General features: G+C 41.3%; 1 protein-coding gene across 1 annotated transcript in view; it reads left to right on the forward strand.

Annotated features, from left to right (window-relative positions):
- The first annotated feature begins 10,282 nt into the window (after positions 1-10,282).
- Positions 10,283-21,619, forward strand: part of LOC126485166 (neuronal acetylcholine receptor subunit beta-3-like) — a 269,629-nt gene continuing 258,292 nt past the window's right edge. Inside the window, exon 1 of the mRNA XM_050108841.1 lies at positions 10,283-10,416. Within this exon, the coding sequence (XP_049964798.1) occupies positions 10,365-10,416 (52 nt within the window). The 5' untranslated portion in view covers positions 10,283-10,364. The remainder of the gene's footprint in view (positions 10,417-21,619) is intronic.

The raw sequence follows: 21,619 nt of genomic DNA on the forward strand, positions 1-21,619 counted from the left end.
CCCAATAAACTTAAACTGTTGTGGTGTGTGTACTGTAAGACCTTCGGTACACACACCATCAGATTATTTGACTTGTCGCTCTAACGAAGTAGGTGAGTGTCAGCAATATGTCTCGTGGACTTATCGTGGCGTGTTTATCTTCTGCCGTTAGGTCAGGTGATAGAAATGCCACTTGCACGCTTAGAGTAGCAGATTGACGGTGACCAACTTTAAACAGAACTTGATTCATTTTCACACACATTTATTAAAATAACAAAAAGGGTAGACATTACGTAACTTGATTCTGGATGCTGTTTACAATTGACAGTCTGAAGTTCCTTTGGTCCTGGTACGTTAATCTTATTCTCACATATCTCTGATACTTGACAAAAGTGTCTATACATTTATCTTCATCGCTGTGTATAGGAATATGGTAATCTTATTAGGCACAGACTGAAACTTGACTATAGACTGGTTCAGACTAATGCAGACTTGTACAGACTGTGCAGACAAATGCAGACTGACTAATCGGAGGTCTGTACACTCGTTATAATATCTCACGCGTTCAGGTATCACTGCACGAGTGTGATCCATGAGGAGAAAAGGTTCTACGTTAGCAGCAATCTCATTGGCTGCGTTACATATTAATACACGGATTGGCGGAAGCAGAATTTGGTCCGTCTCTAAGACAGTGCCATCTCGTAGTGCGGAGGCGGACGAGCGCTGCACCTGCGCTGTTGTGCTTAGTGGGGTGCACTCTATTGGGAGAGTTGTGTACGTGCTGACTATGCAGAACTATGTACACAACAACTGTCTAGGGTAGTTCCAGTACATAAAAAAGGAGATAAAAATACTGTCTCAAGTTACAGGCCAATATCCATAGTCCCAGTTTTTTCAAAAGTTCTAGAATGCATAATTTACCAACAATTATCTGTTTACTTTGATAACATAGGATTAATAAGTGGATCACAGTATGGCTTTAGGAAAAACCTGTCAACTATTGATGCTATAGACAATGTTGTTAAATATATCCATCAAGTATTTGAAAATAAATGCTTTGCTCAAGTGACTTTTTGTGACTTAAGCAACGCCTTTGACTGTGTAGAACACACACTACCACTCGAAAAAATGGACTTTCATGGCGTTAAAGGTAACAGCCTTAAGCTATTAAGATCATATTTACAAAACCGTAAGCAAGCTGTCTGTATTGGGAAAGAAATGTCCAGTATAGAACAGGTTAAGGTAGGTGTTCCACAGGGATCCGTCCTGGGCCCTTTCCTTTTCCTAATAATGATAAATGACCTGCCATCATTTATTAAATCCAGAACAGTACTCTATACTGATGATACAACGTTTCTGAACAGCAATAATGATCTTAATAGCCTTAAAACATGTGTTACAGAGACAGTTGAGCATGCTTCACTCTGGTTTAAAGCAAATGGGTTCTTGCTTAATGAAAGCAAAACCCAGCAGATGGTATTTAGTTTAGAAGACAAGTTTCCATCAGATGATCCTAGTTGTGTTAAATTTTTGGGGGTATTTTGGGATGATAAACTTTCTTGGAATCAACATATTAAGTATATTAGTGGTAAATTGTCTAGGGTAATCTATTTGTTAAGGCGATTAATGCACTGTGTACCTAAAAATTATGTTAGAGTATCTTACTACTCATTTTTCCATAGCATCATATCCTATGGTATTATTTAATGGGGAACTCCACTTGTGTCCATGATATACTATTGCTGCAAAAGAAAGCTATTAGAATAATTACAGGCTCACCATACAAGGCTCATTGTAAACCTTTGTTTACTCAAAAAAAATCATGACAGTAATAAACCTATATATTTATTATGTTTTAATCTACGCTAAAAAGAACTTACCTAAAGTAAAACGCATGGCAAATATACATTGTTACAGCACTAAGACAAACAGGTGTATCTATACGCCCTACCACAGACTGTCAAAATCAGTTAACAGTTATGAGCTTATGGGCCACAAATTATTTAACAAACTTCCACAAGCTATACAAAATTTACCAGAGCAACAATACAAACAAACACTTTATGACTGGTTAGTTGTAAACCCATTCTACAGTATAAAGGATTTCATGACCTGTGATATTAAACTGTAATGTTAATAGCAATTCTGTTCTTTTATAGCATGTACTATATCGCATTGTGTGTATGGCTTTGTCTATTGCTGTAATGGCTTAAAGACAATAAAATTATCATTATTATTATTATAATCCGATGACTCTCTATCACCATGAAATGATCTGATTACATTTATTTTATCAGCGTAGTTCACTGTATGGGGCGCATTCAATAAGTAATGTAACACGTTTTCTTTCTGAAAGCAGGTTGGTTTTATTCAGGATTTTAATACACCATACTGTTTCCCACTTTTTTGGCTCCAAAAACCCTATTTTTCGACCAAATTCCGCTCAGTGTGACGGCCTTACCCCACCTTACTGGGAGGGCCTGTAAGCCCACATGGTGGAAGTCAGAGACAGCGCCTTCCCGCATAAGCAACCTCCCCGTCTTCCACGTACTGCTTCCCACAAAGCGCATCCTCCATCGAGCCAAACAAATTGAAGTTGGAGGGTGCGAGATCCAGGCTGTAGGGTGGATAAGGTGCACCGACTTGTGTGAGGTCTTGCGTTGTCATGGAGAAAGAAAAGTTCATTTGCAGTTCAAACGTACAAGTTGCACTGAAATGTGCAGTGTAAATGAAAATCTCAGATCTCAATTGTTTGTTACAGATTAATTACGAAAGATAGAAACAGACTGCGCATATCACTGGATAGAGGAAGGTTCAAAATTTTATCTTCGCACAGACACTATATCATAAACTCAACTCGATAAACATCGTAACGGTGGTCCACTTCATTGCGTACACGAATCAACAAGTCCCTGTTTATTGAATCGACAGCTTCAACAGTTGGAGTTGTCAGATCTTGAAGAGTAGCTGCCATGGGTGGGAGAAAGACTTTAACGTGTTGTTTGTTGTGGTCTTCAGTCCTGAGACTGGTTTGATGCACCTATCATGCTACTCAATCCTGTGCAAGCTTCTTCATCTCCTAGTACCTACTGCAACCCACATCCTTCTGAATCTGTTTAGTGTATTCATCTCTTGGTCTCCCTCTACGATTTTTGCTCTCCACGCTGCCCTCCAATACTAAATTTGTGAGCCCTTGATGCCTCAGAACATGTCCTACCAACCGGTCCCTTCTTTTAGTCAAGTTGTCCCACAAACTCCTCTTCTCCCCAATCCTATTCAATATCTCCTCATTAGTTATGTGATCTACCCATCTAATCTTCAGCATTCTTCTGTAGCACCATGTTTCAAAAGCTTCTATTCTCTTCTTGTCCAAACTATTTATCGTCCATGTTTCACTTCCATACATGGCTACATTCCATACAAATACTTTCAGAAATGACTTCCTGACACTTAAGTCTATACTCGATGTTAACAAATTTCTCTTCTTCAGAAACGCTTTCCTTGCCATTGCCAGTCTGCATTTTATATCCTCTCTACTTCGACCATCATCAGTTATTTTGCTCCCCAAATAGCAAAACTCCTTTACTACTTTAAGTGTCTCATTTCCTAATCTAATTCCCTCAGCATCACCCGACTTAATTCGACTACATTCCATTATCCTCGTTTTGCTTTTGTTGATGATCATCTTATATCCTCCTTTCAAGACACTGTCCATTCCGTTCAACTGCTCCTCCAAGTCCTTTGCTGTCTCTGACAGAATTACAATGTCATCGGCGAACCTCAAGTTTTTCTTTCTTCTCCTTGGATTTTAATACCTACTCCGAATCTTTCTTTTGTTTCCTTTACTACTTGCTCAATATACAGATTGAATAGCATCGGGGAGAGGCTACAACCCTGTCTCACTCGCTTCCCAACCACTGCTTCCCTTTCATATCCCTCGACTCTTATAACTGCCATCTGGTTTCTGTACAAATTGTAAATAGCCTTTCGTTCCCTGTATTTTACCCCTGCCACCTTTAGAATTTGAAAGAGAGTATTCCACACATAAATAATCGCAAGATGTGAAGTCTGATGATCTGAGAGGCCAAAAGCAATGAACAAGATCTTGTTGTCCACCTCCTCCAGTCCAACATTGTGGGACAGTGTTGTTAAGATAATGCCGCATCTCAAGTTAAAGTGAGGCGGGGTGCCGTCGTGCATAAAAATGAAATCATTAGAATCTTCGTGAAGTTGAAGAACCAATCAGCTTTACAGCATGTCCAGGTATGACATTTTTGCAACAAAACTTTGTGAACAGAAACGGCAGCAAACACATTCAGTTTCGGTGCGTCTTTTTCATGTGCGACGATGACGCCAGGATATTTTGATCCCCAAATTCTTACATTAGGGCGGTTTACTTTACACAGATGAAACTTCGATTCGTCCGAAGAGATGGGTCGTTCGGAAAAAGTGTCCTGTGCCATATCCTGGAGAACTGAAATGGAAAATTGTTACCTTCTGTTATAGTTGCCGGCCGGGGTTGCCTAGCGGTTCTAGGAGCTACAGTCGGGAGCCGCGCGACCGCTACGGTCGCAGGCTCGAATCTTGCCTCGGGCATGGATGTGTGTGATGTCCTTAGGTTGGTTGGGTTTAAGTAGTGCTAAGTTCTAGGGGACTGATGACCTCAGCAGTTAAGTCCCATAGTGCTCAGAGCCATTTGAACCTTTTGTTATAGTCACCGGAACGAGATTGCTGCAGTAACTGCAACTTACAAGGCTTCTTATACAGGCATCGTTTCAGAACACGACACATTGTTATTTGAGGAAATGTAATAGCACTGTACCAACAGCCGCTATTTTGATGTTGGTTTACTAGGAAACCAGTTTCGAAGCTCCAATCAAGTGATCTTCAGACATGTTGTGTGAATGACACCAAGTAGCACATGTGCATGTACCACAGAAAGGCACAAATATTTGTATCTGGTTTCGTATATATCCGAACTTTATGAACATTTACTCCCTTCGCACATACTCGTGCTCATGAAGTTCGGATATCTACAAAACCAGACACGAATATTGAACCCTTGTCTTACGCATACACGAATGATACTCGGTGCCATTCATGCGACAGGCCTCAAGATCACTTGACTGGAACTTCTAAACTGGTTGCCTCACAAAACAATATCAAAATAATGGCTTCACAAGCTGCGACATCGTCGCGAAAAAACACAGTGACCCATATATGTAATAAGTTTGCTTTAATTTACGTCTGTGTCACAATCTTCTTTGTTTAACAGATTACCGGTTTCGGTCTTAAATGACTATCATCAGATCTGCAGCAAAAATGGGAAAAATATAAATACACTCGCAAACTGTGTACAGCTTAAGAACAATACATAGAGCATATTGAAAAGTGGTACTGACAAAATTTACATTTGTGCGCATTAAATATGAAGAGGCATACCTGTTTCATAAAAACAAAGTCCTAATGTACTGCAGCCATAGTGGTATCGTCAAATGTTAAATGCGAAATCAGCACCAGCATCGTCAAATACATATAAATCACATCACATGCACGAGTCATGTTGTCAGTAAAACTACTGTTTAAACCAAGCTGCCGTACAGTAGCCACAAGATGTTTGTGTTGTAAGTTGACCAGATGTCGCTAATGTCGGCATCCACTAGTTTTCAATAATTAATTGAAACAGCGAAAATAAAAGGGGGATACAATAGTTAAAGTCTGTAATAAGCTTATAAAGTATAAAAGCTGTTACAGTAATAAAAAGCAATAAAAAGAGGAACACGACAAAAGTAATATTGTTAAAAAGACGAAGAGTTAAATTAATTATTGAAAACAGGTATGCCTCTTCATATTTAAAGCGCACAAATGTAAATTTTGTCAGTACCACTTTTCAATATGCTCTATGTATCGTTCTTAAGCTGTATACAGTTTGCGAGTGTATTTATATTTTTCCCATTTTTGCTGCAGATCTGATGATGGTCATTAAAGACCGAAACCGGTAATCTGTTAAACAAAAAAGATTGTGACCATAGACGTAAATTAAAGGAAAATAATGGCTGTTGGTACAGTATCATTACATTTCATCGAACAGCCGCTTTCCCAAGCTCCTGAACCCAGGATGCAGTTACATTTATTTGAGGAAGCCGAAGTCCCTGGCCTGTAAGTCTTGTGGATTTCAGAGGGCTCCGGATGAACGCATCTTGGATACGCTAGACATTTTCATCAGATGTGCGTGGCCGACCAGTGCTCTTCCCTTCGCATATGCGACCAACTTCCAAGAATTTTGTATGCCACTCACGGATCAGCTTGTGCAAAGGCGTCTTCTTGCTGAATCGACGACAGAATGCACGTTACTCTTGAACAATGGGTTGACTTCGCGCAAATTCCAACATACAAAATAATTTCTCTAGTGGTGTAATCGACATGTTGCTACAAACGACAATGCAGCTGCGTCAAAACTTCGAACCTTCCTCTATCAAGTGACGTGCGCAAGGTGTTTCTATCTTTTACGATTTGTCTGGAACAAAAAACTGAAATCTGTTCTTTTGTTCTTTCTCTTTGAATCACTCTTTAGTGTTTAAATTATAAGATATTCGTTAACACTACAGTACGATTTACCTAACATATCGGTCACTTCAGTTAATCATGTAATCTTTATTGTTTAGATATCATAATCGTGGGTGCAGCTGCATTGTTATTTGTTTGGAGGAACATGGTGATTACACCAAAGAGAAATCATTTTGTATGTTTGAAATTACACGAAGTCAACCCATTGTTCAAGTGTAACGTGCATTCCGTAGTCGATTCAGCAAGAAGACGACTCTGCACAAGCAGATCCGTAAGTGGCATTTCGTTTCTGGGAAGATAATCCAGCACTCTCGCTGCCAGCAGTGTACAATTGCTCTACAATATGCCGAATTACGGCGTGCAGCTCGTCACGGAAGTTGCGTGTGGAAACACCCAGATATCGGTCGCGTCACTCGAGGGAAACTGTGTTTTGTCACGCTACTAAAAGTTAAAACGGTTTTAACTTTGTGACGCACCAGTCTTCCCCAACGATCGATTGCCGCGTTGCGACTGCATTTGGAATCGCCTGGTCTGTTCGAGTAAAAGTCTCTAACAGCCATGCGCATGCGTAGTGCGAAGACAGATGTGCGCAGCGCCGAGGACAGCTTTTAACTCTTTGCTTTCCTGTAATGTATTTGCTCATGAACCTGTAAATGATGTCGCATGTTACAAGAGTCAGCTTACCCTGTAACTGTGGAGATATAGCTGCATTGAATCAGAGGTGTGTGTGTGTGTGTGTGAATTCCTAAGGGACCAAACTGCTGAGGTCATCGGTCCCTAGACTCATACACTACTTAAACTAACTTACGCTAAGGACAACACACACACCCATGCCAGAGGGATTACTAGACTCTCTGGCAGGAGGGGCCTCTAACGACGCGGCCACTGAGCGCGGCTTGAATTAGAGGTCTTCAAAGTTCTGGCAGTAGCTACAAATCTTAATATAGCTAAGAGCCTCTCCTCGCAGCTTACAGATTTTCTTATCGCATTATTGTTTTCGTTAGTTGCAGTTTGAAGGTCTTTAGTAGCTCAGGAAATAATTTTTCGTCCATTCTTAAAACAATTTTTGAAATCGTTGTGTCCTAGTTCTTCCAGTTATAAATCGTGGGCGAATTTATTCCATTGACGAAGTAGCTTGTCAGGCCACAGTTTTCTCTTACCTTTTTCTGTTCTTATCAGTTCTAAAAAATCCTACGCAAATACCAGTTTTTGTACTTTTGTAGTTCCTAGCAGCATCTCGAGCTACACAACGGTGGGGCAATGGGGCGCTGTGATTGCTGGGTGTCCGCTGGCTGGTAGTGTGGATATACGAGCACCAAAAAGGTCGGTCGGCCGATAAGTCGGTACGTCTGTAAGGCCCTTCATCAAGAAAAGCCGTTGTCGCCATAAGTGCGCAAACCGCAAATCATTTTACCTCACTGACCTCGTACGTCATTCTCTTCTCCAAGACAGCGACGTCTAACTTCTCCAACAGAATAATATTTGACGAACTTGCTTCGGAACAGTAGTATCCCCCACCGTCGACTCTTAGGTATCGAATTTCAGCCGAAAGCTATTTTTTCCCGCATCTCAATGTTTGTGATGTCACATCTTCTGAACTATCTGTAGTACAATTTTGCGCATACTTTGAGTGGTATATGCGGCTATTCTCTGCAAAATATGTTGTAATTAGAGATATTAGTAAAGAAGTAATAAATTAAGATGACGTGGCTGATGCTGGAGCTGTGTTATATGAACAACAAAAATGTAATATGCGATAAACGTCTTTCCTTTCATTATTTTGATTTGCAGGGGTGTCAGCACGAAAAAGTTCCGAAAAGGTTTGAAACTATATGTTAAGTTTTTGGAAGTACCTTAGTGCTGACATTCTTTATTCTGAAGTACTGTATGAATATAGTCTGGGTGATTTTTATGCTGTGGATTAGCTGCCTCAACACATGTAGGCCACATAGTTCGCAAGTTTAATACATGACTTATTATGTTATGCCTTTTACATGAGATTATAGCTTTTAATGAGAAGATAATCGCAACATTTTAACTTTTTAAAATTCGTTCAGTAATTGCATTAACTGTTGTTGTTGTGGTCTTCAGTCCTGAGACTGGTTTGATGCAGCTCTCCACGCTACTCTATCCTGTGCAGGCTTCTTCATCTCCAAGTACTTACTGCAACTTACATCCTTCTGAATCTGTTTAGTGTATTCATCTCTTGGTCTCCCTCTACGATTTTTACTCTCCACGCTGCCCTCCAATGCTAAACTGGTGATCCCTTGATGCCTCAGAATATGCTCTACCAACCGATCCCTTCTTCCAGTCAAGTTGTGCCACGAATTTCTCTTCCCTCCAGTTCTATTCAGTACCTCCTCATTAGTTATATGATCTACCCATCTAATCTTCAGCATTCTTCTGTAGCACCACATTTCGAAAGCTTCTATTCTCGCCTTGTCTAAACTATTTATCGTCCATGTTTCACTTCCATATAAGGCTACACTTCATACAAATACATTCAGAACGCACTTCCTGACCCCTAAATCTATACTCGATTTTAACAAATTTCTCTTCTTCAGAAATGCTTTCCTTGCCATTGCCAGTCTACATTTTATATCCTCTCCACTTCGACCGTAATCAGTTGTTTTGCTCCCCAAATAACAAAACTCATTTACTACTTTAAGCGTCTCATTCCATAATCTAATTCATCAGCATCGCCCAATTTAATTCGACTAGATTCCATTATCCTCGTATTGCTTTTGTTGATGTCCATCTTATATCCTCCTTTCAAGACGCTGTCCATTCCGTTCAGCTGCTCTTCCAGGTTCTTTGCTGTCTCTGACAGAATTACAATGTCATCAGCGAACCTCAAAATTTTCATTTCTTCTCCATTGATTTTAATTCCTACTCCTAATTTTTCTTTTGTTTCCTTTACTGTTTGCTCAATATACAGATTGAATAACATCGGTAAATTGAGCAAACAGTAAAGGAAACAAAAGAAAAATTCGGAGTAGGAATTAAAATCCATGGAGAAGGAATAAAAACTTTGAGGTTGCATTAACTACTGAAAAATAAATTTTTTCCCCAGAAGCCGTCGGACCAGGACTTTGTGATAGTTTTAGGTGTAGTAATAATATAGCTCACACAACAACAACAAAATAGTAATAACCACCTCCACGATAATAACAGATAAAATATTATCTCTGCAACTGTGGGAAGGTGAAACAAACAAAATCTCAGCGCGTAACGAACAGACCGACATGGCAGCAAGCTGACGGAACCGTAGTGCAAGCGCTAGGCGAACAGGTTAGCCAACTGCAGATGGCTGCTGCGGCTACTAGTCTCGTGTGCCGTGCTTCCCATGTCTCACCCCTATACTTTCTTCGTAGCTGTCAACCCCAGCGTAATCTTGAACAGAATGTCAGAGTATAGTAATGCCACATCCCAAAAGCGCGATCTAAGGGTCGTCTGTAAAAACTTAAGAATCCTAGTACTATAAAGTAGTAGTATTAATACAAAGATAGTTTTTCAGTTGTTTGCCGTTTTATTTTGTAAGAAAGCGTGATTCGTGCTTCGTTTCTTCCACTTTTCTTCATTTAACGAAGCTAACAGAACCACTCCCCTCAGTTTTGACCATGCGTACTCTCTTGGCCCTCGCAATATGTGAATGGAATGGAACAGTGTCCAGCGACTGGGGAAGTATACATGTCGAATAACACTTTAGTAGCATGTGCTTTGTCTGCAGCTGTGGCGGTTTCAGCTGTCGGTGGGCGCGTTCGTGGATTAGATAGCCGCCCGCCCCTGTGAGCTGCGAAAAGTGCGGCAGTAGCGTCATGAACAAGATGTTGCCCACACTGCTGCCGCTGGCTCTGTTCTGCTGCGCGCGTGAGTAGTCATTATTTTCCCATTTGTTCGTAATGTTGTTTACGCTGACCACCGATAAGACGCTCGTGCCCTCTGTTACATCGAACTTTGCGTTTTACAAAGCAGACACATGCACTTGAGCGTAATAAATGAAAGACTTACTTAAGATCACTTTCCGATTGCATTGTTGTAATCGACTGTTCTTTACTGTTGTACGTAAAATTTAATTTTAGTTACAACTGCTTAGTTGCAATTTCTATAAAAATTGAAAATTAGACAAAAAAACAATTTTCGAAAGTCGGAAAGTAATGAACTTTCTTTATTTTTTATTTATTTATTTGCAGGAGCTGGAATATAAACCCAGGACTTTCTATATGTGAAGCAGACACTGTCATCTTTTTTTTTCTTCTTCAGAACAGATAATATCAAAATAATTTTTGAGTTTGTTTTGTATATTGTCCATCATAATCTTTCGAATCCCTCTTTGATGGATGTCGGGAAATCTGTGATGACAATGTCTCCTTGTCGTTTCTAATTCCGAATTGGAACATACACGTTGTCAGTCTCTGGTTCTAACACCGCCTATATCTGAACGTTGAATGAGTTTGTTCTTTGCATAATCGCCAACTCAGTTTCAGTCCATAATAGGTTCGCCAACGTTGGCAAGTCAAAAGTCGTGACACTGCCAACTTTGGCATGTCAAAAGTGGGTACACTTCAAACAAAATGTAGCACTTAATATATTAAATGTGCAATTGTGACTAATGTTTGTCAGTTTTTATTCTCAGACAAAATCTAAACTACAAGCACCACACTTGAAACTTTAAATATTTAGAAGTTAACAGTGTTTATCTTATACAATGATAGAAATCAATGGGACTGGGGTTGGAACTTACAGACATACCTCCTGTTTCATATACCGGCACGAATACCCGCAGTGCACCTTTTCAATTCGGACACACTCTACACTTCGTCATCACTTTATCAACACCTTCAGCTGACCAACTTTTGAACCGTTTACCTTCTAATCATTCATTACGAAATTAGCACACTTTTTTCACTTTTTCCTTTCGGGTTTCATTCTGATTCTCATAACTGTCATCACTAAACTCATCAACAAGGCTATTTGTATTTCCACTTAAATCTACCGAGCGTTTTAAATATGAATCACACTTCGGGGAATCCTAAAAACTGCGTAATATTAATAATGTTTTGCTCTTACAGCACAACGTTATGTTCGAAACATTTCAATACTCCTTCACTCAATCACTTCATAAATACAAGGACCTCGTCAACACTAGGTATTATGAAAAAGGAGGGTGGGGCGAGCAACACAGTTGACTTTTAAACCAATTGTTTTGTTGCTTTATCTCGTTATTTTAACGTATTGGCTTTGGCTAACAAGAATAAGATGATAAACTTACGAACGTGAAATTAAAAGTTATGCCATATGATATTAAGAAAAATAAAATTGTAAAAGTAAACCAAAAAGCTAGGGACTTGAGGATGCCCAATCAGACGCATGTAAGCATATGGGACATTTATAGGAAAGTAGGGGCGATCCCTACAAAATGACAAGCCTATTCCATTACCAGTTTTCTCCAAACGCAAATTTGTGTACAAGGCTAGTCGGTTAGTGATTACCGATCGGGACTGGTAACGTAGAGGACCAGTGCTTCATTTCTGGTAACCACAAAAATTTTTTCTGTGGCTGCAAACTCTGGAACAGGGCCCACTGAGCCACGTGTTAAGCTGCAAGAAAAAACAAGCAGCGAAATTGACATGCAACCTGCACAAATGTAGACGAATCAAAACGCATTGCTTCAATTTGAGTACTACGCGATATAATTGTTATTAATTCTTGTTATAAGTGAAATCCAAAATCCGATTTTACAACGAGGAAGAAAAGCAAGAAACACAGAAGAAAGACGAATGAGGTGGGGAGACCAAATTACCTAAAACTCTCAGTTACAGTCCTAAGTGCCTAATTACACGTTTGTGCTAAGCATGGTTTACTCCGGAGCGAAAACATGCGAGCGGGAATTCTCTCTGGTAAAAATGGTAGGCAAGCGTGAGAAATATTCATTCTGTCGCGTTCGGCTTGCATTCGCTGGTGCTCGCTCGTGTTCCGCTTATTGTCGGCCTTTTAGTGAACCGTCAAAGTGAATTCGCGTCCTCTACATCTACGTCTACATCTACATACATACCCGCAAGCCGCCGTAGCACTACTAGTCATTTACTTTCCTGTTCCTCTCGCAGATAGAGCGAGGGAAAAACTACTGCCTACATGCTTCCGTATGAGCCCCAATCTCTCTAGTCTTATATTCGTGGTCCTTAAGCGATATGTACGTTGGCGGCAATAGACTCGTTCTGCAGTGAGCCTCAAATGCCGGCTCTCTAAATTTTCTGAAAAGTTTTACTCGAAAAGAACTTCGCCTTCCCTCCAGGGATTCCCATTTGAGTCCACGAAGCATCTCCGTAATACTTACGTGTTGTTAGAACCTACTGGTAAAAAATCTAGCGGCTCCCCTTTGAATTGCTTCGATGTCTTCCGTTAATCCGAAGCGGTGCGGACCCCAAACATTCGAACAATACTCAGCAACGGGTCGCACTGGTGTCCTACTATAAGCGGTCTCCTTTACAGATGAGCCACACTTTCCCAAAATTCTTCCTATAATCCACAGTCGACTATTCGCCTTCCTTACCACTATTCTTACATGATCATGCCATTTGATAACGCTTTGCAACGTTTCGCCTGGATATATAATCGACGTGATTGTGCCAAGGAGCACACTATTAATGTTGTATTCGAACATTTTTCTACTCATCTGCATTAACTTCGCGCTAGGAACACTGTAAGAATTCGTCTGATGTATTGTTTCCGAAATACTTTCGTTGTTGATATGAGTAGCGTGTGTGACAAATTGGTCTGAAGAAAATGTAATGTTGTTGATACAGTGTCCCACATAAAAACGGTACACCTCACGGAACTGCTAATCGTCTCTAGTAGAATTGCTTACGATGTGGTAACACTGCCCCGTAAGTTGGCTACACTGTCTTTTATTGGACAGTTGAGCGCAGCTGTGTGATCATGCGTCAGTTGTTCTGAGAAGCTCATAACGCTGAGCTCTTACAGAAATGGGCCAGTTTGCATTAGAACAGCTAATTGACATTTCGGAGTGTTACATAAAGACGGGCTCCATCAGGGAATGTAAAGAAGTGATTCAAGCGAGGTATCCTGGTTGGAAACTCCCCACAACCAGCACCATTCAAGATCTGTGCAACAAATGGAGGGCTGTAGTATACGTTCAAAATGTGCAGAGGAATAATCGATAGACAGTGAGGACACCTGTAACTATAGAAAGAATTCACATGGACATTGTGAGAAGTCCCCTCAAGTCGTTAAGGAGGTTACCGCAGCAGGTTGGTGCATCTCGTCAATCGTGTGGTGGTGGTAAGTTCCTATGGGACCAAACTGCTGAGGTCATCGGTCTCTAGGCTTACACACTACTTAATCTAACTGTAACTTCCGCTGAGGACAACGCACACACCCAAGCCCGAGGGCGGACTCGAACCTCCGACGGGGCTCGTAAATCGTGTCATCATGCCTATCGTGTGATTGTGAAGGAAGAGTTGAAATTTGAGTTGAAATCAGGGGAAAGGAGTTCATTAGTCTAACTGGCTGTTAACATCAGTTGCTAACGGTTGCTCAGACCCCTTACTTTGCCTCGTGGAGACGAGACCTGGCTCAATTTGTCAGGTTATGTGAACTCCCAGAATTGCAGATATTGGTCGCAGGACAACCCACACAATTTGCATGAAGACCCTCTCCACTCGTAGAAGATAGGTGTTTGGTGTGTGTTGCCTGGCATGCGTATTAGTGACCTCATATTTTTTAATTACTCCTTAATCAGTGCCAGATATCTAGAGAGCTTTCACTCTTTCTAAGCATAATTAATAAATCCAGAAAAGCTGTATACATTATTCCAATAAGATGAAGCAACTGCTCACACAGCCAATCAAAGTATGGCCCACATCACCACACGCTCCTTGAAGACAAGACTTGCAAGTACAGGCCTCTGGCTCTCAAGATACCCAGACTTAATATCATGTGATTTCTGTTTATGGGCACATTAAAAAGCATGCAGTGTATGCAGACAGCCTTCGCAGAATAAACGCTCATACACGGAGCATCACTAGAGAAATCAATAACATCACGCCTGCAGAATTACAGCGTGATACTGGTAAGGTCATCACACAGTCAGAGATGCCTGGACGCCCATGGCCACCACTCCCAGTGTCTCTTATAAACAGCTAACTGCATTATTTTTTACATTACTACTGCCTGTTCTTTTTTAGTTAGCTCAGTATTACTTGAATCTTGAGCATGAGGCGTAACGGTTGTATGTGGGGACGCCCTGTGTAATATTTAGAACCGTACAGAGAGAGTGACGAGACAGGCCCCCGCCACGCACAGCGACACTGTGGGTGCAAGTGATCGAAAAAGAAACAAGGTTCAAGGATTAAACCCAGAGAGGTAAATGAGTTCTTCTAACCCTTGGGTTCCTATTATCTGCCTACGAGAAGAAGACTTTCTCTCCTCCGCCCATTGATCTACTAAAACGGCAACAGATGCTATAATCCTTCTCAGAAAAACTGATTAGGCATTTATGTGCCTTTTAGAGATGTGGTCTGAGGCATTAACAAAACTGTATTGTACCAACAAATCGATGCAAAGAAGTGTGTTATCGCTATTTACTTATTTATTTACTGCTTAAACCTGAGTGTCTAAGGTGGATTGTACACTGAAAATTCACTATACCGGCTAATTCAGGAGGAATAGTAAATATTTTAGGAGTTGGGAGAGTAGACAACTTCGAATAAAGTATTCCATATAACTGATGTCCAATTTTCATTGGTTGCAGAGACGCATCTTGTAAAATGTAACCCAAACAAATACTTTCAGAAAGTGTTTACAATAGGCAAACGATTAACTTAGTTTTCATAGTTTTCACCTCCGACTTCAATGCTTTTTCGAATTCTCTTGGCATGACAACGTGTACTACTTATGAGGTCGCCTTGGCGTTATTTTATTAGAGCAGCGTTATTCATAGTTCAATGATCAATGCTTCTCTGGTGTTTACGTTTTTTTTTTTTTTTTTCTTTTTTTGTAGACTTCGCTGGGGATACTTTTGGCCAACAAACAAGGCCATTTCTCCTGATCCATCTTCAGAGAATGCTAGCACTAGATGATACTGTGTCACCTGACCGTTAGCATGTGCAGGGGCCCCCATTCTTGTATCAAGAACAACCAATTATACTGGAAGCTCGTTTTCAAGAAACAGGGCCCAGTAAGAAGATGCGATAACACAACACGTACAGTCAACCGATTGTCTATCATATCACTACACATTTACAGAAAAGCGTTTCTGAAAATGTACACAGAGTCATGTGAGTTACAAGTGTTACTGATACCGTCAAGAATGAAAGTGGCTTTGTCAGTAAACAATATCACTGGGATTATTCGATGCTTTAAAAACAAAATGCCAATACTCTACCTTCAGCTCCTTCTCGAAGACGTTGACTCCTTCGTAAATGATAGTGGTAGAAACCGTGCATATGTAATGTGCGCCATATTAATGTGTGGTGGTAGACCGATACATGCAGAAATCCTGTGTGTGCTTGTTGAAAGACTACATTCTGTCAACTGAGTAATGCCTTCTGCTTCATTGACACTCTTAATTAGTGCGTTCAGGTGAAGTATGATCGCTGGGCACTGCACTGGCCTCACACAGTTCAGTGGAAGCATGAGTAAACACTCTTGGATCTGGTTGTCTGTGGTTAAGATAGAGTGTGCTGTACTATCTATTCTGAAGGTGGCAGGGGTAAAATACAGGGAGCGAAAGGCTATTTACAATTTGTACAGAAACCAGATGGCAGTTATAAGAGTCAAGGGACATGAAAGCGAAGCAGTGGTTGTAGCCTTTCCCCGATGTCATTCAATCTGTATATTGAGCAAGCAGTGAAGGAAACAAAAGAAAAATTCGGAGTAGGTATTAAAATCCATAGAGAAGAAATTAAAATCTTTGAGGTTTGCCGATGACATTATGATTCTGTCAGAGACAGCAAAGGACTTGGAAGAGCAGTTGAACGGAATGGACAGTGTCTTGAAAGGAGGATATAAGATGAACATCAGCAAAAGCAAAACGAGGATACTGGAATGTAGTCGAATGAAGTCGGGTGATGCTGAGGGAATTAGATTAGGAAATGAGACACTTAAAGTAGTAAAGGAGTTTTGCTCTTTGGGGAGCAAAATAACTGATGATGGTCGAAGTAGAGAGGATATAAAATGTAGACCGGCAATGGCAAGGAACGCGTTTCTGAAGAATAGAAATTTGTTAAAATCGAGTATAGATTTAAGAGTCAGGAAGTCATTTCTGAAAGTATTTGTATGGAGTGTAGCCAAGTATGGAAGTGAAACATGGACGATAAATAGTTTAGACAAGAAGAGAATAGAAGCTTTTGAAATGTGGTGCTACAGAAGAATGCTGAAGATTAGATGGGTAGATCACATAATTAATGAGGAGGTATTGAACAGGATTGGGGAGAAGAGAAGTTTGTGGCACAATTTGACTAGAAGAAGGGATCGGTTGGTAGGACATGTTCTGAGGCATCAAGGGATGTCCAGTTTAGTATTGGAGGCAGTGTGGAGGGTAAAAATCATAGATGGAGACTAAGAGATGAATACACTAAGCAGATTCAGAAGGATGTAGGTTGCAGTAGGTACTGGGAGATGAAGAAGCTTGCACAGGATAGAGTAACATGGAGAGCCGCATCAAACCAGTCTCAGGACTGAAGACCACAACAACAACAACAACTACTCTCTACAAGCAGTAGCAGCGTTTCCATCACAATACCCATATACAATTAAGATACCGGATTACTCAAAAAATGGTTCAAATGGCTCTGAGCACTATGGGACTTAACTGCTGAGGTAATCAGTCCCCTAGAACTTAGAACTACTTAAACCTAACTAACCTAAGGACATCACACACATCCATGCCTGAGGCATGATTCTAACCTGTGACTGTAGCGCCGGATTACTCAGTATTTGTAAATACACTGAAGGGAAAAAACAGTGCACCTTTTTAGAGTTTACCAATTGACTCGAGATTTATTGTTGCAACAGTGCGTATGAAATGATTACATTTACAGATTAATAGCACCAGTGGCTCTGAGGTAACAGGTATCAATCCATGCGATGACACTAATAGCAATGGTGTAGCCTCCACGGGTAGCAATGGCGCTGACTCTGGTAGACAGTCGATTATGCAGATGGAGAATACTGTCCTTGTGCCACGCCTGCTCGACCTACTCGTGTAGTTCTGTAAGAGTTGTTGGCTGACGACCCCGAGGAGTCATTTCTTGTTCCATTGTATCCCACATTTGCTCGATTGGAGACAAGTTGGAAGATCATACTGGCCACGAGGTTTCTGCACGCCTTGGAGAGCACGTTGAGTTTCACGGGCGGTGTGTGGGCGAGCGTACTCCAATTGGAACATCACATCATCTTTCTGTCGCAGGAACAGCAATAGAACGGATCAAACAACATTCTGCGCGTACTGAGTGCTGGTTAGCGTCCCTTCCAGAAACTCCAAATGTGAACGACAGTTGTAATATATCGCAGCACAGCTCAAAAACCTGATGCGAGGTGAGTGTGTCGTGGACGAATGCACTCTACAACACAGCACTCACCAGGTCTACGTCATACAGGCAAACGACCATCGCTTGCGTGCAGGTAGACTCAACTTCATTGCTGAAGACTACAGCGCCATTCCATATTCCAAGTTATCCTCTGACAGCACCATTCGAGCTGTGCACGTCGATGCTGTGGCGTGAGTGGAAGATAAGCTAGAGGTGTGCGTGCCCATAGTCCCTGTACTAATAACCGGTTCGCAACAGTTCGTGTTGACATGTCTGGGTTCACAAGCCCTCTTATCTGTTCTCTGGTAGTTGTATGATCTGCCACTGCTACCCTTACAATGCGACGAGCCTAGCGGGCGTCTGTACTGCGTGGACTTCCAGAACCTCGTGTATGGGTGTGAGAATGTTCACATGACCACTATACCAGTATCATTGCACAATTGACAGAGCACGTCCAGCTTGTATGGCAATTCTTCGAAACGACCATCCAACCACTCGGAAGGCCACAATTTGACCCATTTCAAACTTGGTCAGTTGGCTACAGCAAGAATGATTATGCATCTGTGGCATAACTGCCTGCATGTTTCACGCGTTTGCACCACACTGAACGTTCTGGCTGTGAGCACTCCCTATTAAAGGGTAGACGCAGATGGCGCTCTGGTGAGTACGTCTCTGCACTATCTGTTGGTGGACGACGATGAACAAATTATCGGTGCATCTCTTGTCTCCCAAGGGGGTTCGCTAACATTGGATCAAAATCGACGTCGTCTTTCCACGTGCACTGTTTTTTTCCGGGAGTGTATGTGGACATCCTTAAAGGATACAGTAGATTTGGCCAATAAATCACAATCACAGTTGAAAAAATACAATGAAACTGTGGTGTGGCGTTATTTGCCATGAGTCCCCTTCTGAGGGTGTTTGACACCACTGCAGCGACGTGCACGTTGATGAAGATGAGATAAAATCAGGGGTATAAATACGGGGGGGGGGGGGGGGCGGGATGGAGAAGAATAAGCGAGCGAACTGCTGCCCCCCACCCCCTCTCCAACACCACCCCCGCCCTCCAGAATTAAAGTTTGCCTGTTGAACACTTAAAATGACTGTTAAGAGTGCAAAGTTGGGCAGCAGCGAGAAGCTGCGATATTACGCTGAGCTTCGGCTCTCTGCTTGTTATTGGTAAATGTCGATATCCTCCTTCGTGTCGATTGTCTTATGTTTACGACTGCTGCGAACTCTGGTGATCTCCCTAAAATGCGGAGTTGTTTATTCATGTATTCAGTGAATAACCGTCAATTATTTGTGCCATCTATTCAGTTTAGTTCTTATAGCATGACATGTTTCTAAACTGGTCATTTCATTAGGAAGTCGGAAATTTAAAGTCTCCCCTCCCTCCCACCCCCCTTGGAAAAATTTCTGTAAGTGCCACGAGTACACCTAACACATAATTTGGACGTACTTCTAATCGTCTAACAACACCTGGGGTCTGTGTCATAGGGTGGTTGACAAGTTAACCTTATGAGACAATAAATGTAAGTTTTGTACCATCCGTTCAATATTAAAGGATGGGACTTACCACTTAAGGGGGGATGTAACGGAAAATGTAAAAAATTATTAAAAAAATCATTGCGGCAGTATTTATTAATGTACAAATCTAAAATTTTGGATGTATACAGGAAAAGAACTGTGGTTTAACGGAAAAATATAATAAAATATGCAGGATTAATACTTTGCCAGAAATTTGAATTTTTTATTTTTTATTTTCTTTTTTTATAAAGAGCCATAACTCAAATTCTAATTATGCGATTAATCTCAAAATTTTATTTTAGTGTCCTGAGAAGGTTATAAGAACACTGAACTACAGTTATTAATTTATGGTACAAACTGCATCATTAACAGAGTTTTTAATTTTGCACGTCCAAAATTAGCTTTTTTTTCTACGTACAGTCACCTAAAAATCATAATGTAATTGCAGGATCTCGTATCTTTTAGTTCCAGGGAGACAGAAACACGTTGCGAACAGGATCTGAAAATTTCATAACATTAGCAAATACACTTTTTGAGAAAAGGCTTCTACGAGGTGCATTCAAGTTCTAAGGCCTTCGATTTTTTTTTTCTAATTAACTACTCACCCGAAATCGATGAAACTGGCGTTACTTCTCGACGTAATCGCCCTGCAGACGTACACATTTTTCGCAACGCTGACGTCATGATTCCATGGCAGCGGCGAAGGCTTCTTTAGGAGTCTGTTTTGACCACTGGAAAATCGCTGAGGCAATAGCAGAACGGCTGGTGAATGTGCGGCCACGGAGAGTGTCTTTCATTGTTGGAAAAAGCCAAAAGTCACTAGGAGCCAGGTCAGGTGAGTAGGGAGCATGAGGAATCACTTCAAAGTTGTTATCACAAAGAAACTGTTGCGTAACGTTAGCTCGATGTGCGGGTGCGTTGCCTTGGTGAAACAGCACACGCGCAGCCCTTCCCGGACGTTTTTGTTGCAGTGCAGGAAGGAATTCGTTCTGCAAAACATTTTCGTAGGATGCACCTGTTACCATAGTGCCTTTTGGAACGCAAAGGGTAAGGATTACGCCCTCGCTGTCCCAGAACATGGACACCATCATTTCTTCAGCACTGGCGGTTACCTGAAATTTTTTTGGTGGTGGTGAATCTGTGTGCTTCCATTGAGCTGACTGGCGCTTTGTTTCTGGATTGAAAAATGGCATCCACGTCTCATCCATTGTCACAACCGACGAAAAGAAAGTCCCATTCGTGCTGTCGTTGCGTGTCAACATTGCTTGGCAACATGCCACACGGACAACCATGTGGTCGTCCGTCAGCATTCGTGGCACCCACCTGGATGACACTTTTCGCATTTTTAGGTCCTCATGCAGGATTGTGTGCACAGAACCCACAGAAATGCCAACTCTGGAGGCGATCTTTTCAACAGTCATTCGGCGATCCCCGAAAACAATTCTCTCCACTTTCTCGATCACGTCGTCAGACCGGCTTGTGCTAGCCCGAGGTTGTTTCGGTTTGTTGTCACACGATGTTCTGCCTTCATTAAACTGTCGCACCCACAAACACACTTTCGACACATCCATAACTCCATCACCACATGTCTCCTTCAACTGTCGATGAATTTCAATTGGTTTCACACCACGCAAACTCAGAAAACGAATGATTGCACGCTGTTCAAGTAAGGAAAACGTTGCCATTTTAAGTATTTGAAACAGTTCTCATTCTCGCCGCTGGCGGTAAAATTCCATCTGCTGTACGGTGCTGCCATCTCTGGGACGTATTGACAATGAATGCGGCCTCATTTTAAAACAATGCACGTGTTTCTATCTCTTTCCAGTCCGGAGAAAAAAAATCGGAGGCCTTAGAACTTGAATGCATCTCGTAATACTGTAAAAACAGGAAACCATATGTAATGAGCTTCAAAGATTGTCTTCTCATACTTCTACATATAATAAGCTTACCACAGTTTTAAAATCCTCCATACTGATAATCTTCATCCTCCAGGTTTT

This window comes from Schistocerca serialis, chromosome 6 (genome assembly GCF_023864345.2).
Source record: "Schistocerca serialis cubense isolate TAMUIC-IGC-003099 chromosome 6, iqSchSeri2.2, whole genome shotgun sequence".
In the NCBI taxonomy this organism is placed as follows: domain Eukaryota; kingdom Metazoa; phylum Arthropoda; class Insecta; order Orthoptera; family Acrididae; genus Schistocerca; species Schistocerca serialis.